The sequence below is a fragment of the Asterias rubens genome, chromosome 17 (assembly GCF_902459465.1).
Source record: "Asterias rubens chromosome 17, eAstRub1.3, whole genome shotgun sequence".
Lineage (NCBI taxonomy): Eukaryota > Metazoa > Echinodermata > Asteroidea > Forcipulatida > Asteriidae > Asterias > Asterias rubens.
The window spans coordinates 8,019,410-8,041,564 of NC_047078.1; the positions used below are offsets into that span (position 1 = coordinate 8,019,410).

The following is a 22,155-nucleotide window of genomic DNA, read 5'->3' on the forward strand; positions in this document are numbered from 1 at the left end:
AGCCCCGCTACCATGGGCAGCGTCGTCACTAACCCCTGGAAAGGATGTACTGAGAAAAAACGCTGATTGGCTCATGAAATTGGTTATGCATTAGATGTAAAGTGCGTTCGCTCGTAGTTAAAAGATATTTGCATGTTGATCACGCCCGCGTTTTTTATGACACGAACACGTTTTTAAAGAACAAAATTATTCTGGAAGGCGAAAGACATGCATGCGCGCATAGAAATTATTGATAACAGGCGCTTTTAAGCACAATGAACAAATTCCAGGGGTTATGATCGAGCAAGGCATGCTGGGAAACAATGGCGCAGCGAGATCGTTCACCCCTGGGAATGAGGTTGTGCACATGTGTTATACGCACTGCTTGTGACTCTCGTGCACTTTTCACGTGTTAATACATCAAAGATGGCGGTCAATGATGCGTATTGCAACACATCTATAGTGAGTGTGACTAGAGAACACGATGTATGGCTCATTGTTGTAAAACCATTTCATTTGTTTCAAAATTTTCATTTTAGTTATTTGAAGACGATCAGAGCATACTGATCGAAACAATGAGTTGTCAACCACTGGTTCTTTTCAGAGCCAATACTACTTAAGGACATTTTCATATGACGTTATGTACAAAGCCCAAAAAGTGCCCTCACTTGGGTCAAACGAGGCAAATGATTGGACGATAGCTGTTCTTTGTACGTGAAAATGTGAGCTTGAATTAATAATCCTACTCCAAGCTACTTTACAGGTATAGTGATTATTGGGTCATCGAGATTTTCAGAAAAGTCGCTTTGAAATGTGATTTTGAAGTGACGTGAGTTATTGATTGAAATTACCATGGGAGACTTTTGGGGACATAGTAAGCAGCAGACACTTACCAGGTAAATCCATTGTTCTTGGTAATGTGCGCGTGTAATGAAAATTTACCTGGTAACTCTGCTACAACCTAGAGCAAGTTCAAGTGGGCACATTTAGTCTATCGTGGTTGACTACTGACCAGCAACAGACATGCGCAGTGACGCACTCACTCGCACGACTCGTTTAGAAGTCTAGTCAACCTTCCGCCTTTTCGCTTTAGTGTTACTGGTTCCCCTCTGCGCTTTACACATGTTAGAACAGAACATGCTGTTGAGCCCAGTGAAGAAACCATGGGCTCGAGGCTGGTTCAAAATGGTCGACCACAGTAGTCAACCAATGGTCGACCAGCCTGGGTTCGAGTGCAAATGGTCAACATTTAGTTAACCATTGTGCACACTCTTAACTTGCTCCTAGCTTTCCAAAGTCTCCAATTGAAGACTATCCAATTTATCCATGCTAAGAGAGATAAATGAGATTGGATTTTCTTGTTGACTTTGTTAATTGTAGGAGATAGTTGTCCTGAGCCCTGTTTGAATGGTGGAGTCTGCATGGATGGAGAATGCCGATGTGTATCGGGTTATGCAGGAGAGTCATGTAACATACCAGGTAAATATAACATCACAGAGGACCGAGTAGTAGTATTATTATTATTACTATACCATGACATGTACATATTCATGACCGAGAGTCGAGTTCTAACTGGTCCTTTCATCATCACGTGCCACGTGCTATTTTTGCTATTTACCAATGGGAGACTTTCTGGGACGATAGAGGGCAGCAGACTTACCGGGTAAATCCATTGTTCTCAGAATTATGCGCATGTTCAGAACTACGTAAACAATGGAAATTTACCCGGTATGTCTGCTGCCGCCTAGCGTTGGAAAGTCTCCTATTGGCACGTGTGTAATCACGCACACGGTAAATGCACATGACAAGTAGAATAGCGCCCGGGCAGCCCCGGCGCTATTCTACTTGTCATGCGCATTTACCTTGTGCGACCGGTCAGCCCGGGCCGATAGTCTACTTGTTATGCGTTTCACGATTGCGGTACTGTTTTGTACATACGCACGAACAGCGCTCTCTCTAGCAACATCCAACACATGAGCAAACTTACATGTGCATTTTATTTCACAGCTGTCATTTTCTGCCGTCGGTAACTGAATATGTATGAAGTACAGTCAAACAAATATAACATGGTTTTATTTTGGGTAACTAGTCAATATGAGCTCCCCTTTGTATTGGAAGTTTGCAAACTAGTTCTCTCAGCTTCGCCTCGGGAACTACATATAGTTTGTCAACTTCCAATACTATGGGGAGCTAATATCGACTAGTCACACTCAAATCATGTTATTTTTGTATATTATTATTGTTATTATTAACACAACAGCTAAACCTTATTTAACATCAACCACCCTACCCCACTTCTTCACCAACTCCACTGGCTCCCAGTCCATGAGCGACTTGTTCTCAAGATCGCCACCATTCTCTACAAATTATATCTGTGGAAGAAAACCCCAATGGGGGGAAAACCCACGCAATCAGCATGGACTGAAAACCAAATCCACATGCAAGGCTCCTGTCTGAGGTGGGATTCAAACCCAGGTCCAAAGAGGTCACAGGCAGGGAAAGAAACCACTAAGCTAACCTGGTCCCCCATGTACATGAGTTTGTTTCTAGGTTCTTGTAACATTATTGTATTTTGTGTTTCCATCTTAAACCAGCCCCTACCCTTCAACCCCCTACCGTTTGTCTCCCTAATCATTGTTTACACATTGCTATTTTATGTATGCTTTCTAACTCCATTCATGTATTTCTACTTCACTGCGTATATGTTACACTTAGTTACCTGTTCATGTTTTTGTGTTGTCATTTAGCTTTCGAGAAAGACTCTGCTAGGGTCAAAACGTCAGGCCATTCCCAGGCCATTTTTTTATTTTATTTATTTTTTTTTGAGCGATAAACTAAATTAGTTTTATTTACTCATCAATTATGATGTTTCAGACAATAGTTCAAGGGATATTTTCTACTAGGCCTATCGTCATCATTAGACTGGCAAGTTTTTTTTTTGTATATCTATGGAACAATGAGTGCCTCGCGTGAATGGCTGGCAGTATTTTTGGCATTTATACCATCGGTCCATTTGGTTGGTAAGTTGTTTGCAAACAGCTAATTCCATTTTCTTATTGTTTTTGTTTTTGTTTACAGTGGACTTGTCTGGAGATGGATTAACACTAATCATTACCCCAGACTTGGATCGAGAACCAAACCAAGGAGAGAATGTAACGTACCGATGTGAAGTCCAGGCTAATGAGATTTATATGGATCCAGTATGGAGAGACCAACTAGGCAACGTTGTAAGAACAGAATCATCAGGTAATAAGAAAATCCCTAACCAGACATACTGACAATGCCTATATCTTCAAGTACTGGCCAATCCGCCAATCAGATTTGCAGAAATGAGTGGTGATAAAAACCTATATTGCACGGCTAATATCACTACCTGCGTCTTGTGTGTTCTTTGTCATGCACCAAGTTTGCTTGAAGATATATACGTTATCACACGCACGCTTGTGGTAATATGGAAAATAAAGTGCGTCTGCCTCCCATATCCAACTCGTCCATTTGCCCTCGTTGGATATGGGGCGCAGAAGCGCTATATTTTTACGTATTCCACTTGCGCTTGTGGGATAACTTATAGTATCTGATCTTCCAATGTCACAGACATCACATGTCGATGTAAAAATAAAAAATTAAATTAAATTAAAAAAAGAATTAAATAAAAAAAAAAAAAAAAAGTAAGTGAATTTCTTTCTTCAATCAACCAGGTCAAGAAGTGTTCAGCACCTCAGTGAATGGCTTAGTGAATGAGCTGACGATCTTAAACATGACACCAGATAAACAAGGAGTGTATAGCTGTTCAGTTGGTCCAGTTACCAACTTCTACCCTATCACAGTAGCAGGTAAAATATCACCTCAGGCCCTGAGTACCTCTGACTAATATACTTGTATATGTAGTCTGTTCAAGACTATAATAGTTTACAACACACGTCTTGCTTGTTCTGTATTCTGGTTAGCTGCCAACACGGTCACGTGGGATGAAGTAATATAGTCTAGTGATCGTGCGCGTGTATTTTGCGGGAGTAGTTCGCGGGCGGGCACTCGTCTTTGAAAAAAATAGTGCCCGGTTACAGCGCCCTCTCTTGACCTAACCGTGAACAGCAACTACAAAATGTCCTTCCTTTTCCATATTTCTGTTCTTATTTCACATTTAAGAACGAGGTGCAATTTGTACGTATTTCATCAAATAGCTTTTGCATATTTTGGAGTGCCTGGTAAATGGCTTTAGTTGATCAAGAGTGGTCTTCAAATTATTTATTTGGCAAAAAGAAACATTAATTTTCTTGGTAAAAAAAAAAATATTTGTTGATTTGATTTTTGTTTTCAAATTTATACGCATTTGTCATTTTTTAAATTTCAAGGAATGACCTTGTAGATCTGAGCTGACAATGTGCGTGTGTGTGATGTGTTTTTTAGCATTTGAGAAAGACTCTTACATGTATATAGGGTGGAAATACGAAGCTCTTGCTAAACATTATGCAAATTGTTACCGTGTGAGATATTAAGGAAGTTGCATTAACGTATGAAGGAATTGTATATCAAGCCATATATAAAGACCTGGACCCAATTTCATGGCTCTGCTTACCGCTGAATTCTGCGCTTACGTTCACCATTCTCTGTTTACTTGCAAGCGTCAAATTTCTGCACTAGCTGTGTAAGCGTAGAATGCCTAGTTACATGTACGTGGAGTACTCAAGCACAGAAGCCAAAATTCCCTGCTAACCCGTGAAGTACGCTTGACGTAACAAGGAATTCCCTGTTTCCGTAAGCGCCGATTCTCTGCTTAAGCAGAACCATAAAATTCGGCCCTGAGAGTTCTTTTGCTAAGCAAGAATTGAGTGGGGTGCCTTTCGCAGGAATTGTAACTGATTGATATTCTGGCTGAATTTAGATGTGCTTAGCAAGTATTTTGTGCTGATCAAGTTTTTGTGATTACCAAGTTTTTAGTTTTTGTGCTTACCAAGTTTTTGTGCTTAGCAAGTTTTTGTGCTGACAGTCTGTATGTACCTTTGTGTTTGTGGCCAACAGCGGCAGGTTGTGTACCAGATTGTGTGAATGGTGGAGCATGTATTAATGCAATCTGTCTGTGTCCGGAAGGCTACTCAGGAGATTACTGTCAGGTAGAAGGTAAGTACAATCACTGGGTCTTCTGACTCCGTTTTTTGATTGACCTTTCGTTACTTTTTCTTGATTGTACCCCTTTATTTCTTGTTCAGTGATGAGTGGCTTTTTCCACCCTTTATTTAGTTTCAATTTGTAATGTTTTTAATGTAAAATTCTAGTAACTCAGCCTTTGTGCTGTGAGGACAGTTTCTTAGTTAACCACTTTGATTATCTATCTATCTATCTATCTATCAATCAATCAATCAATGTTATTGATTGTAGCAATATCTGAAATCATCAGTACTGCTCTATTGTATATATTTCACTGTCTCATTGTAAACAGATGGCTCTATACCATTTGATATCTTGAATGTCGTGATTTGTCCAAGCTTCAATACCGTTTGACCTTGCATTGACCTTTGACCTTGTATTGACCTTTTCATTAGCTTGAATTTCATCATTGATCTGAGCATACCACTTGACCTTGTATTGACCTTTGACCTTACTGACCTTTTTATTACAGCTGGAAGACCATTAAGCTTGATAGTCACCATTGGTCTGAGCTTCAATCCTGTATATCCTTGTTATGACCTCCGACCTTGTATTGACCTTTTCATTAGCTTGAATTTCACCATTGATCTGAGCAGACCACTTGACCTTGTATTGACATTTGACCTTGTATTTACCTTTTTTATTACAGCTGGAAGACCGTTCAGCTTGAACGTCACCATTGGTCCAACCTTCAATCCAACGGTCGGAGGTGAAGTTTCTTATCTGTGTGAGGCATCTGGCGCCCATGCTCGTCAGTATCCTAGGTGGTATAACCAGTATGGTGTACCTATTGGAGAGAAGGATGAAGGTAAGGTACCAGACGCTAGCGGATTTCTTGAACTATTTAATTTTTGCTTGAAATAACCGATAATTTTGACTTGACATTCATTTGAAGGGATAACTAGAAACACAGTTTAGTTCAGATTTGAATCAGAATGGCAGTTTCTAAAATATCTGATTTTCTAATTTTTATTGTATTTTCTTTATGTTTTTATTTCAGTGTTTAGTCGTGTGTTTGCCAATAATATAACGAGTTACTCTACAATGCTGACCATTCAAGATATTAATGAGATAGATTCTGGAATCTATACTTGCCAAGCTGGGCCTCAGAGGACTAGTACTGTACTCTCTGTTTATGGTAAATATACTCAATATGTAAGCTAACATTTCTCTGACTTTAAATAATTGTGAAGTTGCTTTTAAGAGATTTTCATGCCGTGTTGTGGTCTGCCACAACACGGCATGAAAATCTCTTAAAAGCAACTTCACAATTATTCAGATAAGAACACGGAACTCAAGCTTTGTTGTTTCTGATCACAGGCTGTGGGTTTGAGTCCCAGTCGTGACAATTTGTCCTTGTAGCAAGACACTTAACCAGGATGCTTCGTCCTTTGGATGGGGCGTAAAGTTGTTGGTCCAGTGTGTTGTTAAATATATGTAAAAGAACCCAGCACAGCTATCTGGTTTGATTGGCAGCATAGTGCACCACAGCACCTTGTAAACCATTACATGTGTTTTTATAGGGATAGGTCTCACTCTCTCACTCACTAATACTAATAATAATAATAATATCGAAGTCTTATATAGCGCATGTATCTACCAAACAAGGTATTCAAGGCGCTGAGTATATACAAACTTTCAGAATGATATGTAATTGCAGTGATGAATTTTGAGACCCAATTATTGAGCACCTTATAAGGCTTTACAAGGTGCTACGGCGCATACAGCAGCCACAGCCAGGAAAAAGCACTGGGTTCTTTTACATGCGTTACACAACACATGGGACCAACGGCTTTACGTCCCATCCGAAGGACGAAGCAATTGTTAAGTGTCTTGCTTAAGGACACAAGTGTCACGGCTGGGGATTCGAACCCACACTCTGCTGTTCAGAAACACCAGAGTTTGAATTCTCTGTCACAGGCTTCAAAAATATATCTCCACATACCTTGCAGGTTGAAATGCTGGGTGTGATAAAGTGCTATATAAAAACCATAATATTCAAAGTGTATTGATATATGTATTTCAGTTCCAAAGTGTTTACGAGATTGTGAGAATAATGGTTCCTGTGTTGGAGGCATCTGTGATTGTCAAGATCGTTTCATCGGACAGTTCTGCCAATATTCATGTAAGTCTGAACCAAATCTATACTTGCCATTGTTTGCCCAAGTTGTAATCTTCCTATCCCAGCTATTCCTACATTGAGTAAAAGTCAAAGAATAATAAACATAGAGCATTTTATAGTTATGTATCAACACCCTTTACATGTACATTAGCATCCTGGGACCAATTTCATAGAGCTGCTTAAGCAAAGAATTTGCTTAAGCACGGCTTGCTTATTTTACACATGTCACCGGCCAAAATTTCATGCCATATACATTGCTTGTGACTAGTACTTAGCTGCTGTTCACTTAGCTTAGCAATTGAGTGGAGTCTGGCCGGTAATCTGATTTTACTAAGCAAGGATTTTTTTGTTAAGCAGCTCTATGAAATTGGGCCCTGGTGTGGATTTCACAAAGAGTTAAGACTAGTCTTATCTCGATTTAGGACCAGTTACTCGTCCTAACTTAGGACTATATCCATGCAATTTGTATATCTCTTAGGACTAGTCCTAACTCTTTGTGAAATCGACCCCTGGTCAATGGGCCAATAACCTTCCCTAGTCTTTCCCAGCTCCCTGGGGGAGTATACAGCCCTGGGCTGCTGTGAGGTGCCAAAGGCTCCAAGGAAATACTGACACCGATAATATTTCTCAACATCTTTTTCTAAAAAGTGATGTTGTTTGGATAGCACAGTTGTCTCTTTTTTTTTTACAATTTTTGTAATGTGTACATGTACATGTACATCTGTACAAATGTTTTTATTTGACCTCTGGTAACGAATACATTTTTTTACTGATGAATAAATCATTTCAAATCAAATTGAAAAGAAATTTAAAAAAAATTAACTGTCATTTTGTTCTTTAGTGGATTCTGATTTCCACATCTATGTGAACCCGAGTACTCCAAATAAACCCAAGAATGGTGACAGTTACAGCGTAGAATGTGACGTTGTTGGACCAGTCAGAATCGGAACTCCAGAATGGACTGGTCCTGAGGAAGAACGAGTCAGGGGATTAGGACTGGGTAAGTCAAGATTAAGTGGATTAAGACTGGGTATTTCAGGATTACAGAATGGACTGGTCCTGAAGAGGTACGAGTCAGGGGATTAGGACTGGGTAAGTCAAGATTAAGTGGATTAAGACTGGGTATTTCAGGATTACAGAATGAACTGGTCCTGAAGAGGAAGGAGTCAGGGGATTAGGACTGGATAAGTCAAGATTATACAGTGGATCAGCCATAAAGTAGATGCTTCTTCTGTCTAGCTTTTTTCAATCCACGGCCTCGTCGTCAATTCTCCAACTCACTCTATCCTGCACTGCCTATTGCCAAGCAACGCCCCTATGTACTTAGTTCATCGCTCCATCTTCTGTTTTGTCGCCCTCTTTTTCTTGTCCGGTTTCTTTGAGTCCAGTTTGCTGTTTTGCATGCCCACCTGTTGTCATACCTCCTTGCTAGGTGGCCTTCCCATCTCCACTTCTTTAAGATAATTCTCTACCTGCACTATTGATTTCTTTCTGTAGGTCCTTCATCTCCCTGTCCTCCTTTCTTTTTACTACTTTTCATGGAGTGGATTTAGACTGGGTTATTCATGATTGAATAATGTAGTTACTGATTTTTAATATACTTATTATTATTTTATTTTTTTCAGGCGGTACTGGGCATAAATACGCTGATTTCCTCAACCCTCGTACTACTGCTGTCATTATTAATGGCATCCAACCATCGGATGAAGGCGTTTATAAATGCACTGTTGGACCACTCAGTGCAGAGTTTAACATCTCATTAGGTAAGCTCAAATCAATTCCAATTTACAGAGTTTGAAGGAAGCTGCTAAGCAAGATTGCAAACTCTTTGTGATCAGTTAAAACAGCTGGGAAGTAATCACAAGGGCCCATGTTCATAAAGCCTGTAAGCACAAAAGCTCACAGCACAGGAAAACATTGCTTAGCAAAAACAGGTTACCAGCCAATACTTTGAAAAAGTTTACGCTGCTGACCAGGGCCCTCTCATTTTTCGCTTAGCAACTCAACGAAATTGTACCCTGGTATAAATTGAAGCATTTTACTTGACCAATAATACTGTTTATCTTCAAGTAGGCTTGAATCCTTGATTCTGATTGGTCGATCCATAGTAACAAGAGTGTGATAAAAACCCATATTGCACAGCCCATATCACTACCTGCGTCTTGTGTGTTCTAACTGCGTGCCAAGTTTGATTGAAGATAAATTCGTTATCACACGTGCGCTCGTGGAATACGGAAAAAAATACATCGTGTCTGTATCCCACATCCAACTCCAGAAGCGCTATATTTTTCCGTATTCCACTTGTGCTTGTGTGATAACTTGTATCATTGAGTACTATGGGTGCGTTCGTTTAGCTTCCCCGGGTCGACCCCGGTGTGTGTTTTTTTTTTTCCAGGACGAACATGTTCAGATAATTACCCACTTCGTCCTGGAAAAAAAAAACGTCACGTATCGGGGTCGTCCCAGGGAAGCTAATCGAACGTACCCTATAGGGTTACCTCTGACGATTGGGGTTTACACATGTAGATGGTGTCTTGTTAAAAAAACGACCTTTTGCCATTTTCTTTTTCTTAATGCTTAGTTGAATATAATGAAATATTGATCTTGTGTCGTTGTTACAGCGCCAACTTGTGACTTGAAATGTTTGCATGGTGGAGTATGTCGGGATGGGAAGTGTGATTGCCCGAAGCCATTTACAGGAGAGCTGTGTGAAGCTATAGGTACGTACATGTAGTTATCCCTAACCCAACACTTATCTGTTGTCTCTTGTCTCTTGTTGCTTTGTATTTCTAACTTTGTATTTCTTATTTTGTAATTTATGTACTTTTTATATTGTTTGTGTATTATTGTATTTGGCCAGTGGATGTCAAGTTTCTATGTTTTTAAAGTGGACAAATAAATAAATCTAATCTAATCTAATCTATCTTATGACCTATAGGCGTCACCGTTCAAATATCTGCCCTACAACATGGCGTCTTTGAGCGTGTGCGAGTGCGTCTATGTGTGCGTGCTTGTGCCATAGAAATCAAACTGGGTACACTGCGTGCTGCGTGCTTCTTTGATGTACGCGTTTACGCTCATACGGTTTGCCCTACAAGATGGCGAGCTGGGGAGTAACCTGCGATGGACTGGCATCCTGTCCAGGGGGAATAGAAATATTTTCTCAGTCTTTTAATGCCAACGAAACCAGACATAAACACCGGCCTGATGTACATGTATGAACCATATTGGCTTGGGACAGACTTTACTTTTTAGGACTTTCAACACCGGTTCTTAACCAATATTAATCCTGATTTGTTTATTTTTTAGCTGAAGGTTGCAACAGTCTTCAGCCATGCTACAATGGTGGCACATGCACCAATGGAGTATGCACATGTACTTCATTGTACCAGGGAGATTTCTGCCGACACTCTAGTAAGTAACAAAGGTTTCTATCCCCAACTTGCTTCTGTATTTAAACAGCAAGTCAATGTCTTTTTGCAGGGATGTGATTTCTCCGTTTTTAACTTTTACCCTCCTTTCACGGTTTTCCTTTTACGTCGCGAACTAACTTGGTCGGCCGTTTTATTGAGTCTAAATTTTGACTCCACAAAATGGCCAACCGGGTTTCTTCGCGACGTAAGAGGAAAACCGTGCAATTTCGAGTGATAGTTGTGTGAATGATTATATTCTACTTTTAAATTATCTATCTAACCATACGAATTTCATAACAAACAGTTTCAAACGCATTTCAAAGACCAACTCGTCCGATCCAAGGCAACGTGTTTCTTTCAGTGTTTTTTCAACATCCTATCACATCCATGTTTTAATAATATTTTTATTATCTTCAAGAATTCACTTCATAGTGCAGTTAATAACGATCCTACATGTATAGTCTAAAGTAGTAGTCCAAGACGATTTTCTATCCTTCCTTCCACCCAGATAGTAGTTAAAAAGCAGGACAGTTCTTTTCAGAACTGAGAAGTCTCCCGAAATATGAAAATCTACTCCGTGGTAGTAGAATATAGTATAGCAAGATGGTTCTCTAAAGAACCAACTCTACCTGGCAAGTAGACACACCCATGGTTTAATGTAACTGCAAACCAAATATATAATAATATCTTTGTCTATTCTGTAGTTGATGATGAGACAACATTACGTATCGAGCTTGGTCGAGGTGATGTACCACTCCAGGGTGAGAATGTAACCATCATGTGCATCACTAGTGGACCAGAAGCCCCTATCAACCCAGAATGGTTAACAAGAACTGGAGAAGTTATACGAACATTAGAACAAGGTAAGGATTAAGGAGGAGCCATGGTACGAGTTTGGTAAGAGATGGGCCTATCTGTGTGATTAGCATAATAAAAAGTTTGGGGTCGCGACCTTTAGGCTCGCTCTCTTTTTTATTTTAGCTTTGAGCAAGAGAGAGAACATTTAATTTCTGTAGTTCTGGTGCAGTCACCAGAGTGTGGGTTCGAATCCCGGTCGTGACACTTGTGTCCTTGAGCAAGATCTTTTACTATAATTGCTTCTCTTCACCCAGGGGTTTATAAATGGGTGCCTGCGAAGGGTAGAGGTTGATATTGTGTATGAAAAGCCACAAGCGCCTTACTCGGCAGCTCAGGGCTGTATACTCCCCAGGGAGCTAAGAAACATTAAGGGATATTATTGGCCCTATGACCAGGGCATTAATGTAAAGCGCATTTAGACGGTTATTGTGAAATGCGCCAGATAAGAATTTGTTATTATTAATATCATATTATTTTGTAGGGAGCATCACTCGAGAGATCACCTTATTTTTTAGATGTCATCTTTTGGATTTTGCTTTTTTAATAATTGGTGAATGCTCATGCTTTTTACATAGAGAACTGCCTTCTACCCATGTCTCTACAATTATTTACTGAACATTTTGGATTTTCTGACAGAGTTTTGGTTAACAGTTTAACGATTGATAGATTATTGATTATTACCTGAACTGTTTTGGTTTTTTTGTCAGGTGGTAATCCACATCAGTATATCCGTCGTCTGTCGCCGAATGAAGTCCAGTTGGTTAAAGTCAACTTAACCTGGGAAGATAACGATACTTACTACTGTCGAGCCGGCCCTCTACGCAATGCTGTAGCTCTTATTGTACAAGGTGAGGTCAAAGGTTAACGGTATTTGTGTATGTCATTTAGGTTAGGTCAAATTGTTACCAAATTATCATGGGTAAAAAAAATTTAAAAAACACCCAACACAATATTCAGAAAACATTAATTAGGGCTTTTTCTGTGTCTGCATTGAGAGGAAAATATTTGTTGTATAACATAAATTTCAATTTAGGAAACACAAATTGCAAATGATGAAAAATAATACATCAGTGCTATTTTAGTGTAGTGGTTTGCGGTAACACCATGTGTGTATCTACTCGCCCGGTAGAGTTTGTTCTTTAGAGAACTCTCTTGCTTTATTCTATCCGATAATCTACTCTGCGATATTGCGGAGTAATCGGATTGTTCGGGAGACATCTCAGTTCTGAAAAGAACTGTCCCGCTTTTTAACAACTACCCGGGCGGAAGGTATAAAAAATAGGCTGGGACTATAGCTACACGTACTTAAGCCTATAGGATCGTTATTAACTGCACTACCGCAGAGTCAGTTCTTAAATACCCATAACCCTACATGTACTTAAGCCTATAGGATCGTTATTAACTGCACTACCGCAGAGTTAGTTCTTAAATACCCATAACCCTACATGTACTTAAGCCTATAGGATCGTTATTAACTGCACTACCGCAGAGTCAGTTCTTAAATACCCATAACCCTACATGTACTTAAGCCTATAGGATCGTTATTAACTGCACTACCGCAGAGTCAGTTCTTAAATACCCATAACCCTACATGTACTTAAGCCTATAGGATCGTTATTAACTGCACTACCGCAGAGTTAGTTCTTAAATACCCATAACCCTACATGTACTTAAGCCTATAAGATCGTTATTAACTGCACTACCGCAGAGTCAGTTCTTAAATACCCATAACCCTACATGTTCTTAAGCCTATAGGATCGTTATTAACTGCACTACCGCAGAGTCAGTTCTTAAATACCCATAACCCTACATGTACTTAAGCCTATAGGATCGTTATTAACTGCACTACCGCAGTCAGTTCTTAAATACCCATAACCCTACATGTACTTAAGCCTATAGGATCGTTATTAACTGCACTACCGCAGAGTTAGTTCTTAAATACCCATAACCCTACATGTACTTAAGCCTATAAGATCGTTATTAACTGCACTACCGCAGAGTCAGTTCTTAAATACCCATAACCCTACATGTTCTTAAGCCTATAGGATCGTTATTAACTGCACTACCGCAGAGTCAGTTCTTAAATACCCATAACCCTACATGTACTTAAGCCTATAGGATCGTTATTAACTGCACTACCGCAGAGTCAGTTCTTAAATACCCATAACCCTACATGTACTTAAGCCTATAGGATCGTTATTAACTGCACTACCGCAGAGTCAGTTCTTAAATACCAATAACCCTACATGTACTTAAGCCTATAGGATCGTTATTAACTGCACTACCGCAGAGTCAGTTCTTAAATACCAATAACCCTACATGTACTTAAGCCTATAGGATCGTTATTAACTGCACTACCGCAGAGTCAGTTCTTAAATACCCATAACCCTACATGTACTTAAGCCTATAGGATCGTTATTAACTGCACTACCGCAGAGTCAGTTCTTAAATACCCATAACCCTACATGTACTTAAGCCTATAGGATCGTTATTAACTGCACTACCGCAGAGTCAGTTCTTAAATACCCATAACCCTACATGTACTTAAGCCTATAGGATCGTTATTAACTGCACTACCGCAGAGTCAGTTCTTAAATACCCATAACCCTACATGTACTTAAGCCTATAGGATCGTTATTAACTGCACTACCGCAGAGTCAGTTCTTAAATACCAATAACCCTACATGTACTTAAGCCTATAGGATCGTTATTAACTGCACTACCGCAGAGTCAGTTCTTAAATACCCATAACCCTACATGTACTTAAGCCTATAGGATCGTTATTAACTGCACTACCGCAGAGTCAGTTCTTAAATACCCATAACCCTACATGTACTTAAGCCTATAGGATCGTTATTAACTGCACTACCGCAGAGTCAGTTCTTAAATACCAATAACCCTACATGTACTTAAGCCTATAGGATCGTTATTAACTGCACTACCGCAGAGTCAGTTCTTAAATACCAATAACCCTACATGTACTTAAGCCTATAGGATCGTTATTAACTGCACTACCGCAGAGTCAGTTCTTAAATACCCATAACCCTACATGTACTTAAGCCTATAGGATCGTTATTAACTGCACTACCGCAGAGTCAGTTCTTAAATACCCATAACCCTACATGTACTTAAGCCTATAGGATCGTTATTAACTGCACTACCGCAGAGTCAGTTCTTAAATACCAATAACCCTACATGTACTTAAGCCTATAGGATCGTTATTAACTGCACTACCGCAGAGTCAGTTCTTAAATACCCATAACCCATTTTTTTAAATTAATTTTTGTTGTGTGCTGCAGCTTTGCCATGTTTACCAGAATGCTTGAGAGGGTACTGCCTGAATGGAGAGTGTCTCTGTGAAGACGGATTCAGAGGAAATTATTGTCAGATTACTGGTAAGGTTGCATTTATCATCTTCAGTAGATCTATTGAATGTGTGAAAAGTAATGCATTAAGTTTGGTCCTTGATCTGGGCCCAATTCTTAGACCTGCTTAAGCACAAAATGTAGCTATAAGCACAACCAAATTATGCTGAACAGTATAAGGTTACCAGCCACACTACCATGTTGTGTGCATGTTTTGTGCTTAAACTATTGATATGTGACAGGAGTTAAAGGCAGTGGACACCATTGGTAATTGTCAAAGACTAGCCTTCACAGTTGGTGAATCTCAACATATGCATAAAATTACTAACCTGTGAAAATTTGAGCTCAATCGGTCGTCACAGTTGCGAGATAATAATGAAAGAAGAAAACACCCTTTTCACACGAAGTTGTTTGCGTTTAGATAGTTGATTTCGAGACCTCAAGTTCTAAATCTGAGGTCTTGAAGTCAAATTCGTTGACAATTACTGCTTTCTCGAAAACTATGGCACTTCAGAGGGAGCCGTTTCTCACAATGTTTTATACCATCAACCTCTCCCCATTACTCGTCACCAAGAAAGGTTTTATGCTAATAATTATTTTGAGTAATTACCAATAGTGTTCACTGCCTTTAATGCTTAAAATACTTGATGATTGTAGTTTCAGAATGTGATCCGCCCTGTCTGAATGGAGGAGCATGTGAGAATAGGATGTGTCTTTGTCCTCGGGGGTTTAAAGGAGAACGTTGTGAACATATTCGTAAGTATCCCTCAAATCATGAAGGAAGAATAACGCTTCTCAGAATCAAATTTGGAATTAACGGAAGTGTCGTGGTCAAGCGGTTAAAGCCATTATACACTTTAGGAACAGAAAAAAAAAAAAAAGTTCACAGATTTACAACGAACTTACAGGGTTTACAGAAGGTAATGGTAAAAGGCTTGTCTTGAAGTATTATTCCATGAAATGCTTTACTTTTTGAGAAAACATTAAAACAATTATCGATTCTCGGTAGCGAGAATTACGGATTTATTGTTAACACATGTCATGACAAGGCGAAACGTGCGGAAACAAGGGTGGGTTTTCCCGTTATTTTCTCCCGACTCCGATGACCGATTGAGCCTAAATTTTCACAGGTTTCTTATTTTATATATAAGTTGTGATACACGAGGTGTCGGCCTTGGACAATACTGTTTACCAAAAGTGTCCACTAGCTTCCCTTTAAGAAGTACAGTAGACCTTTATCACGGTGTGGCCATCTTGATTTTTACTCCCTTCCAACTCACTGTAACCAAAGTGAGGATGGACGACATAATAGTCTGGTGCCATGTTTGCGAAAATGAATGTTAGCATTCATTACAGAGGAAACAGGGAACATGTCCAAGATAGTGGTAGTGTGATAAAGAATGATTTGCTGTTTCTATTCCTCAGAATATCTGCCAGTGTCCATCGAGATCAAACCAGAACAAGATCAGATAACATACGTAGGAGAGAATTCTGCATTCTTGTGCTTCACTGAAGGGACTGGTGCACCATCGGATCTAATCTGGAGAGATCCTAGTAACCGGATTGTGCAACCAGGAGTACCAGGTTAGTAACTAGTTAGTTTCACTGAAGGGACTGGGGTAATAGTTACCAGATCATAACCAGTTTAGTTTCACTAAAGGGACTGGTGCACCATCGGATCTAATCTGGAGAGATCCTAGTAACCGGATTGTGCAACCAGGAGTACCAGGTTAGTAACTAGTTAATTCCAACGTGTTCTTCATATTCACTGCGCGTAGAGAATGGCGCGCGTGTCTCCCAAGGTGCGGTCCCGTCGCGTTTGTGCAAGCAACACCACCAGTGCGCCCTCTTCTTACACGTATATATACATGTAACTCTATGCTAGTAACCAGATAGTGCAGCCAGGTATTTAACCAGGTAGTCCAAACCCAGTTGTGTAAACTGTTAAGCAGAAGATACTGCTAGCAAATTTCCTTCCCAAGCAAAAAAGAATGGGGCACCAGTTGCACAATAATGTAAACTTTGTTGAATTATAGCTGGTAACCAGTGTCTGCTCAGCATTATTTTTCTGTGCTTAGCAATGTTTTGCCTTGCAGGCTTTTTGTAGGCAGTGGTAAATACAGCTGGATGGTTTTTAAAGGATCCAGCAGCCGATTTCACGAAACTGTAGGATTAATCCTAACTCGAGTTAGGACGGGTAACCTGTCCTAACTTAGGACGGGTTCAATGCTTCCTACGTATTTGGAAACGGAACTCAACTCGTCCTAAGTCCTAAGATTAATCCTAAGTTAGGAAGAGTTTGGTGAAAACGACGGCTGGTACTTTTTTCAAAATGTCCACAGATTTACATTAAACTTACAGGGGTTGAAGATAATGATAGTAGAAAGCTTCCCTTCAAATATTACTTACTGAGGTGCTGTATTTTTGAGAAAACATACCACTCGTTAATGCGTTTTGACATGCTAAACTTGAGAAGAAAATTATTTTTGTGACATTGCTTCACTCATTTCTCAAAAACTACAACACCTCAGTAAGTAATATTTTAAGGGAAGCTTTCTACCAGCATTATCTTCAAACTGTGTAAGTTTACTTTAAATGTGTGGACATTGTGTTTTGTGTTAGAAAAAAAAAAGTACATAGACCCTTTAAGAAAGTTTCTACTTATAGTTTACCACTGATTTGATTTTCATTGCAGATGGTGTTGAGAGGGTGTATGTCGAGTTAATCAATGAAACATCAAGTCGTCTTAAGATCAATCTACTATCAGAGGAAGACGCTGGTCTCTATACGTGCGCTGCCGGGCCGCTTAACAGCTCCATTATCATCACTCTCTATGGTAACGTCCTTCCTACACTATTATAACAATAATATCAATTTATACAGCGCTTAAAGGAACACGTTGCCTTGGATCGGTCGAGTTGGTCTTTGGAAAGCGTTTGTAACTATTTGTTGTAAAATGCATATGATTAGAAAGATATTTTAAAAGTAGAATACAATGATCCACACAAGTATCACTCAAAATTGCGTGGTTTTCCTTCTACCTCGTCGACAAACATGGTCGGCCTTTATGGGAGTCAAATTTTTGACGCATAAATGGCCGACCGTGTTAGTTCGCAAAGTAAAAGGAAAACCACGAAATTACGAGGCTAATGTGTACGGATCATTGTATTCTACTTTTAAAACATCTTTCTAACCATATGCATTTTATTACAAATGGTTACAAATGCTTTTCAAAGACCAACTCGAACGATCCAAGGCAACGTGTTCTTTTAATACTACATGTCTAGGTGCTATGGTGCTGTTGTCCTGGTAAAGACTATAGCAAACCAGGGCAACAGCACCAAATACAAAGAACAATGGGTCTAAACAAATTAAGCAAAACAAAAGCACAAATAAACATGAGAAATAAACACAATTAACAGAAAATAACAAGCTGCAGAATGGGGTAACTACAAAGATTTGAACGAGTGAGTTTTCAACATGGTTTTAAATGTCTGTAAGGAAGAAGCATTTCAAATTTTGGGAGGGAGAGTGTTCCATAATTCGGAAGCTGCATGCAACAGAGAAAGCTCTGTCACGGTAGCGTGTTTTCACACGAGGACCCCTTACGCAAGCAAACACGTGAACGTGAATGTCAGAAAGTTGTGGTGTTAAAATCTCACGTTTTCAGCATGCACTGTACGTGAAGTTACCATTTTTCACGTCAGGTGTGTGAGACGTCATGCACGAGCATGTAATGAACCCAAAGTGATGACGTCACCTAGAAACAACACAATTGTTTGACGTTCACGTTAACGTGTTTGCTCGCGTACATCTAAAGCTAAAACCTCCCTACTCTTATAATAATTTAGTCTATACTTTTTTTAATAAGATATTGCATAACATCACAAGGTCGGATGGCCACTTTAAGATGAGGGCTACACTCAACTGATTTGAGCTGTTGACCAAAATCAACTGCCACCTACTCATGGTGTTGAAACAGGGTTACCCTCTTTACAGTCTGTAGGATGTAGGCATGGGAATCATCCACTAGGAGCCACCTACTCCTGGGGCTGAAACAGGGTTACCTCTTCACAGTCTGTAAGGATGTAGGCATGGGTATCATCCACTAGGAGCCTGGCTGGTAGAGCAGAATGCACTACTTTCATAACTTAATTGATTACTTCACTAGTGTTCTGGCTCCATATATTATAAGTACTGCACAATTCTAAATTAAAGGTAATATCACTCTTCCCCTTTTTAAAGCTGATTTATCCTGAGTTTACTTGCTTCTATCCCCAGAACATCCATGTCCGCTGATGTGTGCCAATGAAGGAACCTGTGTCAAAGGTCGTTGTCAATGCCCGCAGGAGTTCAGGGGGAAATATTGTGAAGTCAGAGGTTTGTATCTGTAATGTTTGGTTTGTGGTAACACAATGTGAATGTCTACTTACTTGGTAGATTATGTTCTTTTGAGAGCTTGTTTTGCATAAATCCAAGAGTTATGAAAGTAAAAGGTGGAAAAGTTTTGAGATGTGCCCCCTTTCATCATATCAAAAGTTGATAAGAATTAGACAGTGCAATCTCCATAAAATATAAGATTTTATGTTTTCTTCCTTTGAGCTGTGTACAAATCTTGCCTGCAGGAAGTCCAGGCTCTGTGGCTCTTTTGTAAACATGTGATGTCACAGCTCACATCGTCTATAAACCGTATTGCATATACTGTCACCGTTCAAATATCTGACCTATGATGTGGCATGTGTGCGCAGGTGTGTGTGTGTGTGTGTGCGTGCATGTGCCGTAGAAATCAAACCGGGAATGTTGCGTACTGCTGCGTGCTTCATAGATGTACACGGTTGGACGCGCATACGGTTTGCCCTACAAGATGGTGACTTTCAAAGCAAAACAGAGGTTATTCAATACAGTCTATAGAGTCAACTGATTTCAAGTTATATAATAAATGTATGTGTTTTTGTTTATTTGATCTAGTGAGCCGTACTGGATCTATTACCATTGTTCCCAACATCAAACATAATCCAATGGTGGGTGAGGATTTAGAATTCTTGTGTCTGACATCCGGTAGATACCCATCTAGAAATCCTGTATGGAGATATCCAGATAGTTCAGTCATCAGATCAGTGGATAAAGGTAAGCCATAGAGTTATATATATCAGAACTATAGAGGGCGCACTGGCCGTTATACGCGACCCGGCATGCGTGTGTGCAGACATTTTCTAAGTTGACAGAAAAGCATTGCAGAGCGTGTGTTTGTGCGGCTATTTGTAAGTTGACAAAACAGCATCGCGTAGCGTTCCATAAACACAAATTCCAACGTGAACTTCACATTCAACATGCATACAGAGTGGCGCGTGTCTCCTTGCAGTCCTGTCGCCTTTGTGTCTCCTTGCAGTCCTGTCGCCTTTGTGCAAGCAGTATCATCAGTGCGTCTCTAGTTCTTATATAAAACTCTATGGGGTGAGCACACTTTGAGGACATTATGGCAATTCAGCCCTTTATAAAAATGGTTTTGTTATTATTGTAAGGTAAGTATCTCAGTAGATCCTCAAGCAATATCATTTGAGGCATATATTAAAGGGTCGGGGTACTTTTGACACAATGTCCACAAATTTACATTAAACTTGAACAGTTTGAAGATAATGATAGTAGATAGCTTCCCTTAAAAGCAGTGGACACTATTGGTAATTACTCAAAATAATGATTAGCATAAAACCTTACTTGGTATTGAGTAATGGGGAGAGGTTGATAGTATAAAACATTGTGCGAAATGACTCCCTCTGAAGTCACTTAGTTTTAGAGAAAGAAGTAACTTTCACTGAATTTGATTTCGAGACCTTAGAATTAGAATTGGAGGTTACAAAATCAAGCATATGAAAGCACACAACTTTGTGTGACAAGGGTGTTTTTTCTTTGATTATTATCTCGCAACTTCAAAGACCAATTGAGCTCAAATTTCCACAGGTTTTTTATTTCATGCATACGTTGAGATACACCAAGTTAGAAGACTGGTCTTTGACAACTACCAATAGTGTCCAGTGTCTTAAAATATTTTATTTAAAGGGAAGGTACACGTTTGGTAATTGGTGTATCCCAAGATAAGCATAAAATAACAAGCCTGTGAAAATTTGAGCTCAATTGGTCGTCGGAGTTGTGAGAAAATGTTGAGAGAAAAAACACCCTTGTTGGACGAATTTGTGTGTGCTTTCCAGCTAGAAGTCTTTTATTATTTTAGAGAGAAATTACCTCTTTCTCAAAATCTATGCTACTTCAGAGGGAGCTGTTTCTCACAATGTTTTATACTATCAACAGCTCTCCAATGCTCATTTACCAAGTCATTTTTTAAGTTAATATTTGTTTTGAGTAATTACCAAACGTGTACCTTCCCTTTAAATGTTTAAAAGTCTATATTTATTATTATTTTTATTATCTTTTTCTATCTGCATAGGTTCCACTAATGACCGAGTTTACACCCAGCGCAACCCACCCTATGAGAATACACTTGTTATCCATAACTTCACTGAGGCAGATGTTGGGACATATCAATGCAGAGCCGGGCCACTCACTACATCCTTCACTCTGGTCCTTGCAGGTAAATCAGATTGTTACAATCCAAATTAAAAAGAAAGAAAAAAAATTATATTATTATTATTTATTAAAGACCTACTTGAACGGAAATGGCAAGTCGTCATCTTTGCTGAATTTAATTTGAAATGTTTTCAATCAATAAGGAAATTGAGTCATATGATTATAAATAGATTTTTTTTTAAAACAACCATTTCGAATACCCTTATCCAGCGCTTTTCTGAAAAATTTGCGAAAAGCTCCGTTACATCATCACTCATGTTACGTCATAGTTGGGAGCTCCAATTTGTATAGCCGCTTTGTTGCAGCTTGGAAGTATAACAAAGCAAACTCCCAAGCATGACGCCAAAGCATTATCATTTTGTCGCGCGCCGTCAACGTTAGAAGTGTTTTTAGTTTTCAAAACCTTGAAGTTGGGGCCTGATTTTTTAATCGGTAATTTAGAACAATTCAATAGTGTACAAATTTCAAAATTACATTTAAATGGTTAACATTATAAACAAGATTAAATAGCATTCCCGTCAAAACAAATTCGCTCAAGTACCTGTTTAAAGATTCAAGGTTTATAGTGTGTGCGTTTGCGTTTTGCGGTCGCAGAGGAGATCTTACTCTTATATTAAACATGTCTCCCTTTTTATCAAAATTGGGGGGATTTCCTCTGGGTCCGTGTGGTGCTATTTTTTTACCCTTTATG

General features: G+C 39.3%; 1 protein-coding gene across 1 annotated transcript in view; it reads left to right on the top strand.

Annotated features, from left to right (window-relative positions):
* Positions 1–22,155, top strand: part of LOC117301759 — a 241,232-nt gene that overhangs the window by 170,637 nt on the left and 48,440 nt on the right. The window contains exons 111-130 of the mRNA XM_033785780.1: positions 1,360–1,458; positions 3,058–3,225; positions 3,678–3,812; positions 4,999–5,097; positions 5,774–5,932; positions 6,125–6,262; positions 7,151–7,249; positions 8,088–8,246; positions 8,872–9,009; positions 9,868–9,966; positions 10,556–10,660; positions 11,364–11,522; positions 12,225–12,365; positions 14,817–14,912; positions 15,540–15,638; positions 16,308–16,466; positions 17,578–17,718; positions 19,164–19,262; positions 19,851–20,009; positions 21,325–21,468. Of these exons, the coding sequence (XP_033641671.1) occupies positions 1,360–1,458; positions 3,058–3,225; positions 3,678–3,812; positions 4,999–5,097; positions 5,774–5,932; positions 6,125–6,262; positions 7,151–7,249; positions 8,088–8,246; positions 8,872–9,009; positions 9,868–9,966; positions 10,556–10,660; positions 11,364–11,522; positions 12,225–12,365; positions 14,817–14,912; positions 15,540–15,638; positions 16,308–16,466; positions 17,578–17,718; positions 19,164–19,262; positions 19,851–20,009; positions 21,325–21,468 (2,595 nt within the window). The remainder of the gene's footprint in view (positions 1–1,359; positions 1,459–3,057; positions 3,226–3,677; positions 3,813–4,998; positions 5,098–5,773; positions 5,933–6,124; positions 6,263–7,150; positions 7,250–8,087; positions 8,247–8,871; positions 9,010–9,867; positions 9,967–10,555; positions 10,661–11,363; positions 11,523–12,224; positions 12,366–14,816; positions 14,913–15,539; positions 15,639–16,307; positions 16,467–17,577; positions 17,719–19,163; positions 19,263–19,850; positions 20,010–21,324; positions 21,469–22,155) is intronic.